At 49.3% G+C, this 15,000-nt stretch overlaps 1 protein-coding gene across 2 annotated transcripts in view; it reads left to right on the top strand.

Moving 5' to 3' along the window:
* Window positions 1-15,000, top strand: part of LOC125032974 (unconventional myosin-XVIIIa-like) — a 259,197-nt gene that overhangs the window by 321 nt on the left and 243,876 nt on the right. For both annotated transcript variants that reach the window (XM_047624406.1, XM_047624405.1), the window contains exon 1: window positions 1-1,175. This exon is cut by the window's left edge and continues 321 nt beyond it. In XM_047624406.1, coding sequence (XP_047480362.1) covers window positions 1-1,175 — 1,175 coding nt within the window. The remainder of the gene's footprint in view (window positions 1,176-15,000) is intronic.

The raw sequence follows: 15,000 nt of genomic DNA, 5'->3' as shown, positions 1-15,000 counted from the left end.
AGTGCAAGAGGCCGCACTGCGCCAATGACGTGCCCCTCGACCCAACCTGCAGGCTGAGCATCGGCACGCCCTTCGGACCCATGATCTCCATCACGGACTCTCCGCCCCACAAGTGCCACTCGAGCGGCTGCGCCCCCTCCACGCCCACCACGCCCACGAAGACGCTCGTGCCCTTCGCTATTGTCGACCGCCTGTACTCGACACGCACCCACTCCTCCGCCGCCAAGATGAAGGGCGGAGGCGCGGGCCACGAGGACGCGAGCGACGACGGGGGCGTGAATGGCGGCGTGGGCGGCAAGTCGGGCTCCAGACTTATCTCGCAGCTGATCGGCGACCAGGCCTTCGGCAGCCACGACCGCACGAGGCGGGACGGCGCGTCTCCGTCCCCGACGCGACGGGCGCAGAGCATCGGCATCCGCCGGGCCGCCACCTTCACACCGGCGGACCTCTCGACGCCCTCCCGCCGCTCCCATTCCTCCCACGCCACCGTGAAGTCGACGGCGCGGGCGGCGTCGAAACCTCGTCGAGGGCGCGGCAGCGAGAGCGACGCCTCGAGCGAGCTATCGTCCTCCCCCGAAACGTCCCCGGGGTCCACGCCTTCGCCGACGCCCTCGTCCACGCCCAGGAAACACCTGTCGCCCAAGAACAGTGGCGCGCAGCTCCTGCCCGCTAGGACGCCCTCCATCAAGAGAAATGCCAAGACGCCTTACGCCCGCCCCTCTGCGGTCTTCTGCGGCGGCGGAGGCGGAGGGCGCGGCAAGATTAAGCCGACGCCCCTGAACAAGAGCGCCAGCGATGGCGTGGAGCGCGGACGGAGCAGCGTGGGCCTGAGTAGCAGCAAAGGCAAGGGCGAGGGGCTTCTGGCTGCGTGCGAGAAGAAAATCCTCAACGACGACATCTTGACGCAGCAGCTGCACAACAAGTTGGCGCGCGTCTCCTCGGATTCCCGCGTGGACGAGCTCCTGGCGCAGGCCTACATGGCTCTGGAAAGTCTCACGCCGGAGGCCAGTAGCGGAGGCCCCGTGGTGGCGGAGCGCGCCCCTGCAACACCCCACACGGGCACCGATGCCCTTCGCCGCCTGGCCATCGCGCATGCTCGGAAGGAAAATGGAAAGAGCTATAAAGACCTCACGCAGATCCTGCAAGAGAAGATTCAGGAACTGGACAATGCTGTGGTGAGTGAGCCAGTGAGAGTGAGTGGGTGGGTGGGTGAATAAATTGAGTGATTGAATGACTGAATGTGAACGAGGACAGACAGATGAGTTTAAAGAATGTGTAGGCGTAGTGAATGAGGAAGTGTAAGGAAGTGAAATGATTGAGTGGGACAGCGAGTGAGCAAACGAATGATTGAATGATTGGGCAAAGGATATTTTTTATGCCTTTTCGACCGAGAGCGTATCTGTGTGGGAATAATTATTGCGTCGAGAATCAGGGCGAAGGATATCCAGGGACAGACTCCCAGTGGGTGGAGTGGAGTGCGGCGGATGTCCATTAGGGTGAGTCATCTCGCCCCACCAACTGTAACCTTGAACTACAGGTGTTAACCAAAACTGGCCCACCACTGACCACCAGACGCTGCTGCTCCAAGGGATGGTGGTAGCCTCCCGCGACCATGCCAGCACCCATTCATACCGTTTGCATAAAAACAGGAAAATTATAACGCGAAATGTCGTAGGCTCTTCAGGATAGACAAGCGGAGGTTATGTTGTGGAAGCGCGGTCCTTCAACATTAGGTCCGAGGCTTTAGTACAACCCCGGGGGCACAGACTGGGTCCCTGGGGTGTTTGAGTGGGGGCGTGTACGCACTGGAGGCTTAACCTCCCTTTGTGAGGCGTGTTTGCTGGTCTGCCGTGTGATCGCTTTGTAATTCCGACGCTTTAAAGGTCCTCAGACGCTCTCCTGTTTGCTTTTAGAGATTCGCGAAATGCCGCCATTCAAAGGCTGTTATTGCTTCCTTTTTGATTAGGGGTCGTTGGGAAGTGAATATAAACTCGGCTGAGTGACGTGTCCTCCTGGGTAAAATAAATGTCACTGTACATATCGTGATCATTTTTTGCAAAATGTTTGCTCAGTGGCGATGAATAGAGAAGTAGAGTCGCCTTTGATGAAGCTCACGGTAATCGGGAACGGATAATGGATTCCCCTTTTTCTCCCTCGAGAGGCCGCAGTCGGGTTTAGCGGTCGGCTCTTCAGGTCGGGATGGCAGCGGGAGGGGGAGAGAAATCAAGGAATGAGGTGGGGAAGGGAGGTGGGAGGAGGGGAAGGGGAGGTAAAGGGTTGGGAGGAGCAGGTGGATAGGAGTTGCGGGGTTGGAGAGGGTGGGGTTGGGAGGCCTGGGTGGATCCCTTGCTCTGGCCGAGGCGTTGGGTTCATTCATTTGTTATCTGATATAAAGAACGGGTTAGATGTTCTTTTGGGGAGGGAGGGGGCGACGGGCGAGTTCCGTCTTCATTAGGCCGTTTCCGGGAAGGGTCATCCGCGTCGTGTCATCTTCAGAGGATAGTCCCTTCAAGAGAAGTCATCCATGTCACATAACCAGGGTTTTATAGGCGGATTTATATATGCATATCCTTTCGTGGGTGGGCGGGCACAGTGGCTACCTCATCCAGGTGATTTCAGGGAGGGAGGGACAGAGGCTAGTTCAACAGAGCCAGCGGCGCGGCACGGCAGGTCCTTGTGGGAGAAAATAGGATTTAGAGGGACTCGGGGAGCGAACGGCGTCGGGTTTCGCGTCGGGATGAAGAGCCGTGTTATCCGCTTTTATTGGGAAAACAGGATGTAGAGATAGGAGGTTGAAGTGGCTCTTGAGGGCGGGAGGGAGAGCTGTCGCACGGCAGTACGGGTGAAGGAGAAGCGTTGTGGTTGCGCTTGTGCGCGGCGGCGGAGGTGAGGTGGATGGCGGCCGACGCGTGGGGTTTTGGGACGGGTGTGGGTCTGAGTCGAAGGCGGGCTCCAAGGGCGGCGGGAAGCGGGCGGAGGGAGACCAGGGCGTGAGGGATTGCAAGGGGGGGGAGGGCGTAACGGCTGGTGGGGGAGAAAAAGGTGAGACGTTAGGCGTGGATGGCAGCGAGGAAAGGTTTGGGAGTAATGTAACCGAAAGTACTCTTTTCTTTTTGCGTATGCCCGTTGAGGTGGAGGGGGACCAATTTTCCCCCTTTTCGGAGCAAAGAGAGGGTGCTAGAATCCTGGAATGTCCAGTTGACACATCCTTGACGCGACAAGTACACACACCCGAACACCAGCTCCGCACGCCCGTCCACCCATATGATATTATCCGTTACGGAACGAGTCCCGGCGTGAGAGTCGTCCCCGCCCGCTCCTCGCAGCCTAAGGAAATGCTCAGGAGGAAGGTGCATTCCTTTCTGTCTTTTTACGTCACAATTTCAAAATGGTCGCTTGCACTCAACGGTTGTGTTTGCTGTATTGACGAGTTTATTTAGACGGGAGTGAACACTGTCGAGATTATAACTTCAGTAAGACTAGAGAAAATAAAGATTAAAGTTGAAGATAGTAACACCTAAGATGCCTTCGCTCTTTTGCAATATATATGTAAGTGTGTATCTATATATGTATTATTTTCCCTTGGTTAATATTTATCTGCCTCTCATTATGTCTTCATCGTACGAATGAGCTTGCGAGTTGTATGCCTAACCTTCTTTCCCGGCCACGCAATACCCACCAGGCGCCGTCATCCTGCCAGATACTGTGTAGAAATCTTGAATGCAAGACTAAGAAGATGCGATAACGGTTTCTTCCTTTCTCCCTCTTAAGCTCTAGGCTCTGTAGAGCTCCTCCAAAATCTGTCTTTACTGATTTTTTTCTATTTTTTTTTAGGAGGGTTTGGAAAGGCCTAAATTATTGTTTTTCTTTTGTCCCGTTTGATCTCTATTAATTGTTTGTTTCGCTTCCTTGATCAGCAGGTGGTTTTAATCACAAAGGAATGCCACCGTTCACTTTTTGTTTTCATTAATTCATCGGTCATTTTACTACCTTTTTCTTGTTTATCTGTTCAGTTAATCATTCTGTTTCATGCACCCTCTTTTTTATTTCGTTCCCCTCTCCTTCCATACCGTTCTGCATTTTCTCTCTCTTCTGTTTATGTTATATTTACTTCCACCACTTAGTATTATTACGTCACTCTTCCTTGTTCATTACGATTCTCCTTCTCGGCTGCTTGTGCGGTGAAAGTAACGCGTCGTTCGTTCGTTCGTTCTTTTCACTTCGTGGTTTATTTGTCATTTATTTATTAACTAGTTTATTTGTTCATCGCTTTGATTACTTGTTTGATTATTTAATTAGATTGAATCTATTTGCTTTAGTGGTTCTGGATACAATTTCCGGAGAGAATCGTGCTTGTAATGAATGGCCGTTTATGAAAAATAAGGTGAATCGGACATTTTTGTGAGTCGTTGTACTTTAAGGGAGGTTCTTGAGCTGCACGGGTGTTGGAGTCTGAATATATGTGTGTGTGTGTGTGTGTGTGTGTGTGTGTGTGTGTGTGTGTGTGTGTGTGTGTGTGTGTGTGTGTGTGTGTGTGTGTGTGTGTGTGTTTTGTATGCGTGCGCGTGCGTGTGTGCGTGTGCGGTTTTATATTAAAAAAAGGAAAGTCATCCAAGCTGGTCCACATTAGACCCGTGTTCCAAGAATAAAGTCATCCCGCCATTCCCTTCAGAGTCACGTCGTCGGACATCAACTTTGGTCATTATCGCCCCGTGTCATCTCGCATCATTGCGCAATAATGACGGCAGCGTGTGTATTTAAGTTGGAAGATACGTTTCAGGTGCATGTGTGCCTGCCCTTGTTGAAGTACTGATGAACACGTGATCCTTTTGAAATTGATACCTGTCCGCATAGAATTTCCTAACCACATAGAATACATATCCGTATTGAAGTCCATACCCGCTTAGAAATACCTGTCCGCATGAAAGACGTACCTGTCCGCATTAAAGAACAAACGCAGGTATGTGCGTGGCGCGAGAGCACATTCGGCATCCCCGCGTGTCTGCATCTGGAATGAAATGACATCTATTGCAACGATCAGCCTGCGAGTTGTGTGGCGCCGCTGCAATCAGCGTGAAGGTCACAGCTCGAGGGCGCAAGCAGGGCGACAGGGGCCCATCAAGCCAGTGGCGGATGTCTTTGACCTTTTCTTTCTGGCTGCGGTTTTGGATGCGTGGATGAGGGTAGTTTTTTCAAGATGATGAGGCGATTGCACTTCGGTGTTGTAAAGAGGATTTTGTTTTTTTATTCTTGTTCTTGTTCTGCTTCTCCTTCTTCTTCCTCCGCCTCTTCTTCTCCTTCTTCTTCCTTGAGAACTTAATTCAAGGAATCCGCGCTATTATCCCGATATCGAGCATCTTCGATACGGTCGCAGGTTATACAAGTGTCTCGGGCGAATGGCTTTATGATTTAGGGCGCGCGGGCATCATCGGCGGAGTCCCGGTCGTGGAGTTATCGTAGCCGCTGCCTCGATGACGCGTCAGATAGGACGGGCGGCCAGGGCGGGGCACCGGCGTCGACAACCTCCTCCTGCCCTGGGCGGAGTCTCGTGGGCGGGGGAGGAGGCGGAGGAGATGGGGAAGGAGAAGGTGGAGGTGGAGGTGGAGGTGGAGGGTGAGGGTGAGGAGGGAGAGTTAGAAGGACTAAAAATGATAAGAGGAGATAGGTGATGAGAGAAAGAAAAGAAAGAAAGGGAGGATAAGATTAGGAGTAAGAGAGATGAGAGAAGGAATTAGAATGGGCCAAGAGGAGAGAAGTAAGAGCGAGGAGAAGAGAAGATATAGGAGTGGGACAAGAGGAGAGATTTAAAAGACAGAAGAAAAGAAGAAATGTGAGGTTACAAGTAAGAGAGGAATAAGAAAGGGCATGATAGTTGGGTGGCGCTGGATGTGTGGTTCGGCCGCTGGACGTTCCAGGGAATGGGGGGCGCGGAGTGATGACCCAAGCCCCTCTCTCTCTCTCTCTCTCTCTCTCTCTCTCTCTCTCTCTCTCTCTCTCTCTCTCTCTCTCTCTCTCTCTCTCTCTCTCTCTCTCTCTCTCTCTCTCTCTCTCTCTGTCTCTCTCTCTCCCTCTCCCTCTCCCTCTCCTCTCCCTCTCCCTCCCTCCCTCCCTCCCTCCCCCCCCTCTCCCCCCATCTCTCTCTCCCTCTCTCTCTCTCTCTGCTCTCTCTCTCTCTCTCTCTCATCTCTCTCTTCTCTCCTCTCTCTCTCTCTCTCTCTCTCTCTCTCTCTCACTTTTTCCCTCTCTCTCTCCATATCTCTCTCCCTCTCCCTCCCTCCCTCCTCCCTCCCTCCCTCCCTCCCTCCTCCCTCCCTCCCCCTCTCCCCCCATCTCTCTCTCCCTCTCTCTCTCTCTCTCTCTCTCTCTCTCTCTCTCTCTCTCTCTCTCTCTCTCTCTCTCTCTCTCTCTCTCTCTCTCTCTCTCACTTTTTCCCTCTCTCTCCCATATCTCTCTCTCTCTCCCTCCCTCCCTCCCTCCCTCCCTCCCTCTCTCTCTCTCTCTCTCTCTCTCTCTCTCTCTCTCTCTCTCTCTCTCTCTCTCTCTCTCTCTCTCTCTCTCTCTCTCTCTCTCACCCCTTCCCTCCGTCCCTCCCTCCCTCCCTACCTTCCCTCCCTACCTTCCTACCTTCCCTCATTCGCTCACTCCCTTCCTTCCTGCCTCCCTTCCTCCCTCCCCGTTGATGGCTTGTTAATTTGCATGTATAGTGGCACACGTAGTTGAGCTTGTCGTTGGGGGTTCCGTAATAACACGCTCTCACCCGCTAACATTGTTAACGGTTATTACACGGCGATTCCTCCCCACCCCCTCCCCCACGGCCCGCTGACCGCCGCGACTTAAACTGGCCGCCCATTACACGGAATTGGACGCGGGGGTAGCTGCTGCTGAGGGGATGGGGAGGAGGGGAAGGGAGGTGAAGGGAAGGGATGGGATGGGATGGGATGGGATGGGATGGGATGGGATGGGATGGGATGGGATGGGAGGTGAAGGGAAGGGAAGGGAAGGGAAGGGAAGGGAAGGGAAGGGAAGAGAAGAGAAGAGAAGAGAAGAGAAGAGAAGAGAAGAGAAGAGAAGAGAAGAGAAGAGAAGAGAAGAGAAGAGAAGAGAAGAGAAGAGAAGAGAAGAGAAGAGAAGAGAAGAGAAGAGAAGAGAAGGGAAGGGAAGGGAAGGGAAGGGAAGGGAAGGCATGGGAAGGAGAGAGGAAGGGGAGGGGAGGGAGAAAAAAGGGGAGGGGAATGAGAGAGGTAGGGGAGGGGAAGGGGAGGAAGGAGAAAGGTAGGGGAAGGGAGGTGGAGAAGAGGAGATGGGGAATGGGAATGGAAAGGGATAAGGTAGGAGAAGGAGAAGAGTCAAGGGGAGTAGGGAGTAGGGACGGAGAGAGGAAGGGAAGCTGGAGGAATGAGGAAATGTTCATAACTTTGGGGATTATGTTGGGAGGCAGCTCTCAGTACGGCCAAAGAGTTGGGAGGAGTTTTATGACTCTCTCTCTCTCTCTCTCTCTCTCTCTCTCTCTCTCTCTCTCTCTCTCTCTCTCTCTCTCTCTATATATATATATATATATATATATATATATATATATATATATATATAATTATAACCAAGAAATTATCGATTCGTCAAGCCATCCAACCACGGACACGCACACACAGAAAAAAGAAGCGTAAAGCGTAGATGCGTCGCGGGACAGTAGCGAAATAATTATGAGCGAGTCTTACACTTCAAGGATATGCCCCCCCCCCCCTTCCCCCTCGCTTCATTACGGAGGCTGAAGGGAAATCTTCGCTTCATCTCCGCCCCGGGCTCCCTCATCCCTCATATCTTATTACTCTTCGGGCAAAGACGCTATTAGGCAAATGCGCGTAAATGCTTGGAAACGCCTTATTATTTGTTATTTATTACCTCTAGACAAACGTCTTGGGCAGTGTGGGCGTGTTTGGGATTTGATGGAGGGCAAACGGAGGTCCTTGGCAAGGAGGAAGAGGACGAAGACGAAGGGGATGGGGAGGTCGTTAGGGAGGAGCAGGACGAAGAGGACGAGGGCGAAGGGGATGGGGAGGTCGTTAGGGAGGAGCAGGACGAAGAGGACGAGGGCGAAGGGGATGGGGAGGTCGTTAGGGAGGAGCAGGACGAAGAGGACGAGGGCGAAGGGGATGGGGAGGTCGTTAGGGAGGAGCAGGACGAAGAGGACGAGGGCGAAGGGGATGGGGAGGTCGTTAGGGAGGAGCAGGACGAAGAGGACGAGGGCGAAGGGGATGGGGAGGTCGTTAGGGAGGAGCAGGACGAAGAGGACGAGGGCGAAGGGGATGGGGAGGTCGTTAGGGAGGAGCAGGACGAAGAGGACGAGGGCGAAGGGGATGGGGAGGTCGTTAGGGAGGAGCAGGACGAAGAGGACGAGGGCGAAGTGGATGGGGAGGTCTTTAGGGAGGAGCAGGACGAAGAGGACGAGGGCGAAGGGGATGGGGAAGTCGTTGGCGAGGAGGCAGTAGATGTGTTCATGGGCCGTGACGGGAAGATGGAACACGGTGGGAAAGGAAAAGGGAATCGTGATATTTCGATTCAAAGCAGATTTCTTATCAGATGGCATAACCGAAATCTAGTTCGGCTTTACTTTCACACGAAACGTGAAGGTGCATTATTATTATTATTATTATTATTATTATTATTATTATTATTATTATCATTATCATTATCATTATTATTTTTTTTGTGTGTTATAACCGATTTGTTTCATCTATTGTACACATACGACTGTATTTAAGTGTGTGGTCATCTGTTTTTATTTATTTTGTTTTTCTCAAGATAGTAGATATTTATCATAAAGTATCACGAAGTATGTGCAATTACAGGTACATTAATAGTTAAATAGCGATAATGATTAATCAGAAGAAAAAAAAAGAAGAAACATTTGGCATGAAGACATACACCACACGCACCAGAAAGTGGAAATGAAAGCATGCCAGGGTGAAAGTGCTCCCCGCCCCGAGAAGGAGAAATAGAGAGAGCGAGGGAGGGAGGGGGAGTAGGGGGAGGGAGAGAGGAAGGGAGGGGGAGAAAGGGAGAGGAGAAGGGAGAGGGAGAGGAAGAGTGAGGGAAGCAGGCAGGCAGACCAAGGCAGCACTCGAGACGGGAGACTAATAATGAGGAAGTGTCAGTCTGTATCGCGACAGACGCAGTCTCAGAGGTCCACGGTGTTGCGATTTCAATCCCTCTTGGTTTCCCTGGTTGCGAGCTTATTTGGCGCATTATGTAATGGAGAAAAAAAAAAGTTATATTAGGTTATATATATAATATATATATTATATAATATATATATATATATATAATATATATATGTGTATATATTATATATGTGTATATATTTATATATATAATATATATATATATATATATATATATATATAATATATATATATAATATATATATATATAATATATATATATATATAATATATATATATATATATATATATATATATATATATATATATATATATAAAAACGACAAATGGACTCGACCCTGTTAATATGAACCGCGATGTCTTAACTTGGTTCGTCGTTTTCATCCGCCAACCTAACTTACTCCAGCGCAGCCTGGAACCTGTGGATTGCCATGAGAGTATATTCGCTTCATTGGTTGTCTTTCGTCTCGTTTTCTTTTCTTTCTCCGTTTTCTTCTCATTTTTGGTTTCCTTCCTGATGAGGTTACCCTTCTCTATCGTCTTCGGTTCTGTTCTCTCTTCTCTGTTTCGTTTCTTCTCCCTCGCTCTTTCGAGGGCGATGAACCACAATCCACCAGTTCTCTTCTTGTTCTTCCTCTTTTTCTTCTCCTTTTCCTTCTCCTTCTTCTTCTCCTTCATCGTCTCCTCCTTCCTCCTCCTCTTCCTTCTCTTCCTTCTCCTCCTCCTCTCCCTCCTCCTCCTCCTCTCCCTCCTCCTCCTCCTCCTCTCCCTCCTCCTCCTCCTCCTCTCCCTCCTCCTCCTCCTTCTCCTCCTCCTTCTCCTCCTCCTCCTCCTCCTCCTCCTCCTCCTCCTCCTCGTCGTCCTCCTCCTCCTCCTCCTCCTCCTCCTCCTCCTCCTCCTCCTCCTCCTCCTCCTCCTCCTCCTCCTCCTCCTCCTCCTCCTCCTCCTCCTCCTCCTCCTCCTCCTCCTCCTCCTCCTCCTCCTCCTCCTCCTCCATCTGTGTTTCAAGTTCAAACATTCGACCGAGACCGAACCTCTGAACCGGCGTCACTAACTCTTTGCCTTTTTGTCTCCGGGCTGAAGGGAACGTTGCAACAACTGGGACCCAACCAGCTGGGCCCGCGGTGCAACAGGAGCTGTAGAAATTATCTGTTGCACACGTTGCAAAGATTGTAAGGTGTAATACGAGTTTGTGTGTAAACGGTTAGTATGTTTATGGATGCTTTAAGTTTATAGTAGGAAAGTAAGGTAATACATTTTTTAAATCGTATTTTTTCGAGTTTATAGAAGAAAATTGATGTAATGGGAGTTTTTTATCATAATTTTAATGAAATAGAAAATGGATGAAGCTCAGAGTTAGAAATTAGACAACAAGGTGCTATTGTTATCGTTGATATAAAAGATGCAAGCCAGCAATACCTGTAACAAAGTAAGAACCCCCCCCTCCCCCACACACTAGAAAGCAGTGTGTTTTGTCGCCGATGGAACGAGAGGTGGAAAGGGTTACAGGGTGAGACAGGTGGTTCCCCGCGCCCTTTCACCCTTGTAGAGTCACCCCGAGTTATGGTTGAGACATGGTCGTGCGGGCCTTTATGTGGTTCCATTGGGATTTGGTTGTGAGGTCACTGTTTGGTTTTGGTTGACGATATCTGGTTGGTTTGTCTTGGTCGCTGTGGGTCCCGGTTTTACTCACTGATGGAATCGAGGGAGGGAAAGATGGTGATAAGGGTATTTTTATTTTCTTTTTTTTTCATTTGTAATTATATGGGATATAACAAGATTATATTTTGTTTTAAAGTGTGACGAAAATTTAAGTACTGGAAAGTTCACGTCTTCCACAATGATGGTCGTCGAAGGGTGACGCGCGGAGCAGAAAGGACGAGGCTCAACGGATCATCAGGAGCTAAGGGTTGTATTTTTTCGATTTATTCAGAAGGGGACGCACGTGTAGATACGATTCTGTTCATAAAGGAAGGAAGTATTTTTTATGTTGGGATAAGATTTATTCTTGACACAGTGTTGATTTCTGTGCAAGCGTGAAGGGTTTGTTGATATCAGAAATAGTCAGGGATTGCTGCATTTCCCTTGATGTCTCCATAAACGCGCGGTTTAATGGGCAGGTGTTTTGTGCAGCGTGTATTAACGGGGAGAGCCTTAGGGTCAAGTGGAGGCGAGGTGTGAGTGTTTTAATTACGGACGCCCACCTGGTGAGCAGGTAATTTCAAGCGCCGCGAGACTCGGTCCTTAAATTGATCAGCTTCGTGGCGGGACGGTTGCAAGGTTATCGATGCATGTGCAATGTGTTTGTTTGTTTTTGTAAGATTGTTTTCTCTTTTGCGTGATATTACAAGCGCTTGTTTCAGATTATAAGATAATCATCCAGAGAATTGTGGGTATGTAAAGATTTTGAGTATTCAAAGTCTCCGGCATTAGGCTTGTTTGAAGAAATCAATAGTGTATTTTCATCTGTGATTTTTATTGTTGCGTACACGCATTTTCGATCAGGAGAACAAAAGCGTAAACGCAAGAGAAATCAGTCAATCTAAATAACATAAATATGGTTTTCAATCGCTTGCGTAAGATGTTTGATCCCCCTTATGCTGACACTTGAAGGACAAACTACACGCATCCTACAAGGACTACAGATCGAATAAAATAATGTAGGAGGCAGGTACTGTGAAGGGTAGGGAATGGGGGGGAAGGGAGGGGTAGGGATGGGGGAGGGGAAGGGAGGGGTAGGGGTGGGGGAGGAGAGGGGAGGGGAAGGGAGGGGTAGGGATGGGGGAGGAGAGGGGAGGGGAGGGGAGGGGAGGGGATGGGAGGGGATGGGAGTAGACTGGAGTGGAGTGGAGTGGAGGGGGATGCCATGGTATTATTAATGTTTTTTTTTTTTTTTATCTTGATTGCAGCGTTTGAGGAGCCTCCTTGCGTGTTTTGCGCTGTTCACTTTTCCCTTTAGTTTCCGTCCTCAGATGGGGTCATTAGAGTTCCATAGTGTAGAATGATAATGGTCTCTTTCAGGATGTTTGTGGTTTACAGGAATGGTTTATGGGTTTCGTCGTAGTTTTGTAAATCGGTGTTAATACTAATCGTTGTGATTCTTGCCTTAGGCGTTGGAAGTCCCCGGGGTGTTTTTTCGGAGTTATTGATATATTTATTGAAGATGAGTATGAATGAGAATTAATGATTTTACAGCGGATGCCTTGTCGTGGAAAATTTTTAACTTTGATTTATTTTCTTTCATATGTTACAAGGCACAGTCCGTTGTGATATTTGATCATCTTTACCCATTTCTGGTAAAAACATTGTAAGCACTATATAGAGTTGTTTATCACTTGTTTACGTTCGAAACAAGACGTGTTGGGACACAATCGAGTGCAATTATTCCAGCCCTCAGACTCAAGACTTGCAGCTGTTTCAGCTCACAACCAGTGGTATCCCAGCTAGTAACAGTCGTGGCATTTGCTTTGTTGACGAAGAATGTAGGATCTAGGCTATCTATAAGCAGACATTTCTTGCTATTGGAGGCACTGCAAGCTTAGAAAATAGCGGCGTTTCGAGAAGACTAGAAATCCTAATTTGTATGAAGAAGCTGTGTACTGCGCACTTTCACTAGCTCTAGGGGGTAGTGGCAGCCGCCCTGTGCCCGCCCACGATAGTACGAGATCTCACTAGTGCCTCTTAACTAGCAATAGCTGTGGAGGCACCGCCCTGTCCAGCGTAGGGGAACCGGATTCCCAGATCATAATACTTTCCTCGGGATTGTGTACGTGCGAGCTATTTCGAGGGAGATGCCGGCCCTGGTGCTGCCTCGGAGACGAATTTTAATTACCGGCAAGTCTGTTTTTTTCTGGACTTTCAGGGCGTGGGGGAAGCGAAGGAGGGCATGGAGGGGGAAGGGGCGGGATGGTATTGGTAGTTCGAGGAGGAAATGCCACATGGGTTGATGTGAAATGAAGCGCGGGCGTATAACGGCGGTTAGGGGAGGCGTCCCGTGGGCGTGAGGGTCATTTTCAGGTGTTTTTTATCGGTGTGCGGTAGAGAGGGTGTTATGCGTCTGAAGGGAAAGTCTCCCCCGCGTTCCCTTCGCCCACGCGTCGAAACAATCTCAACGGAATCCCTTGCATCATTATGTCAGAGTAGGAGTTGATTCTTGCTTCATTTGGTCGGGAATGTGGCTGACAGCTGCTCGACGTTCGTCGAGGGTTGATAAGGAGATATCATTACATGGTTTTCGAGGTTGTTTTGTTTTGCTGTTTATGTCATTTCACCAGAGCAGCGACAAAGTGTTTGATTTTTTCCCCGCAGATTTGATCAGTATAGATGTGTTTGTTTTGGGGGCGGTCAGTTTTTTAACGGTTTTAACGGCTGTTTGTTGTTTGTTTCTCCTCTTTATAAGCTGAGAGTCGCTTGAAATATTGCTTTCGATGTTGCCTTATATTGACTGAGTGTGTCTGTTCCATCTCTTGATGTGAGAAAGCAGGTAGTTAGTCCTGTTCGTATTCCTGGTCGTGATCCTGTTCGTAGTCCTAGTCGTGCTGGTCGCGTTCCTGGTCGTAGTCTTAGTGTTCCCGGTCGTTTCCTTGGTCGCATTCTGATCGCAGCCCTAGTCGTGTTCCTGGTCGCGTTCCTTCCGAGGACGCAGCTGGTGTGACCGGCGTGCCATATGATGATGCCTTCTTGTGTGTCCCGCCGTAGAGCGCACGTGTGTAGGAGAACCGGCCGCAGCTCGCCCACACGCCCATCGCGAGGCCCTCCCAGCCAGCTCCGGCCGCCCACGACCACCTTAGCTACTGGGTCCACGCCCTTGTTGTTACTAGTGGCGGCAGCAGCATCGTAGTGTGTGTGTGTGTGTATGTGTAGCCTCGACTCACGCCCACTCGTCGCGCACGCCCGTAGTTGTTTTGTTTGTCCTCGGCGCTTTAGCGGAGCGGCACACCTAATGTCGTGATTGGAGTTAGCCTTACGCCCACTATGTGGTTATGCATGCAACATCACGTATTGCATTTAGGATTTGTTTGATTTATTCAATTGTTTTTAAAAGCACATGAAGTTTTTTTTTATTGTCAGGAGGCTGTGTTAGCTGGACATTACACTACTACCATTCCTGGTGATTATGTATAATGAATGTTGGTGTATTGTTTCTTTCCTTTATTTGCCTTCTATTTTCGTGATTTTTCTCTTCCTACCCTTTATCCCCCTTTTCCCATATTTTCTCTCTCCTCACCTTTCATTTATTTTCTTTCATTTCCATATTTTCTCTCCTCCCCCTCTTCCGGTTTTTCTCTTTTATTTCCACATTTTTCTCTTTTTTCCTTCATTTTTCTTCTCTTTCCATACTTTTCATCTTTTATCTTTCTCTTTCCTTCATTTCCCTTCTATTTCCATATTTTTTATATGCTCCTCCTCATTTTCTATCTATTTCCTTATTTTTCTCTTGCTGCTCCTCTGTCATTTATTTTCCTTCTATATCATATTTCCCCCTCGCCTCCCCCTGCTCTTCCATTTATATCCCTTCGATTTCCATAGGTTTCTCTCCGCTTTTCTTATTTTCCTTCCGTTTCCATAATTCTCTCTTTTTCCTTAATTTTCCTTCTATTTCCATAGTTTTCTCTTTCTCCTCTTTCCTTGATTTTCCATCTATTTCCACAGTTTTTCTCTCTCTCCTTCTCCTCTTCCTGTTTCCATTAGCGAAGCGTAAATTCCTGTCGCGTGTGGGTTCGCATGAGCCAAAGGCGATCGAGCAGATAGACTTCGTGGGAGAGAGCGGCTCTTGGGACCTCGCGGAGCAGGTGAAGAGGGAGAGCGACGCAACACCTGGTCT

The sequence above is a fragment of the Penaeus chinensis genome, chromosome 15 (genome assembly GCF_019202785.1).
Source record: "Penaeus chinensis breed Huanghai No. 1 chromosome 15, ASM1920278v2, whole genome shotgun sequence".
Taxonomy (NCBI): Eukaryota; Metazoa; Arthropoda; class Malacostraca; order Decapoda; family Penaeidae; genus Penaeus; species Penaeus chinensis.
Note: the sequence above shows the minus strand (reverse complement) of the source record. Positions and strands in the feature narration are given on the sequence as shown.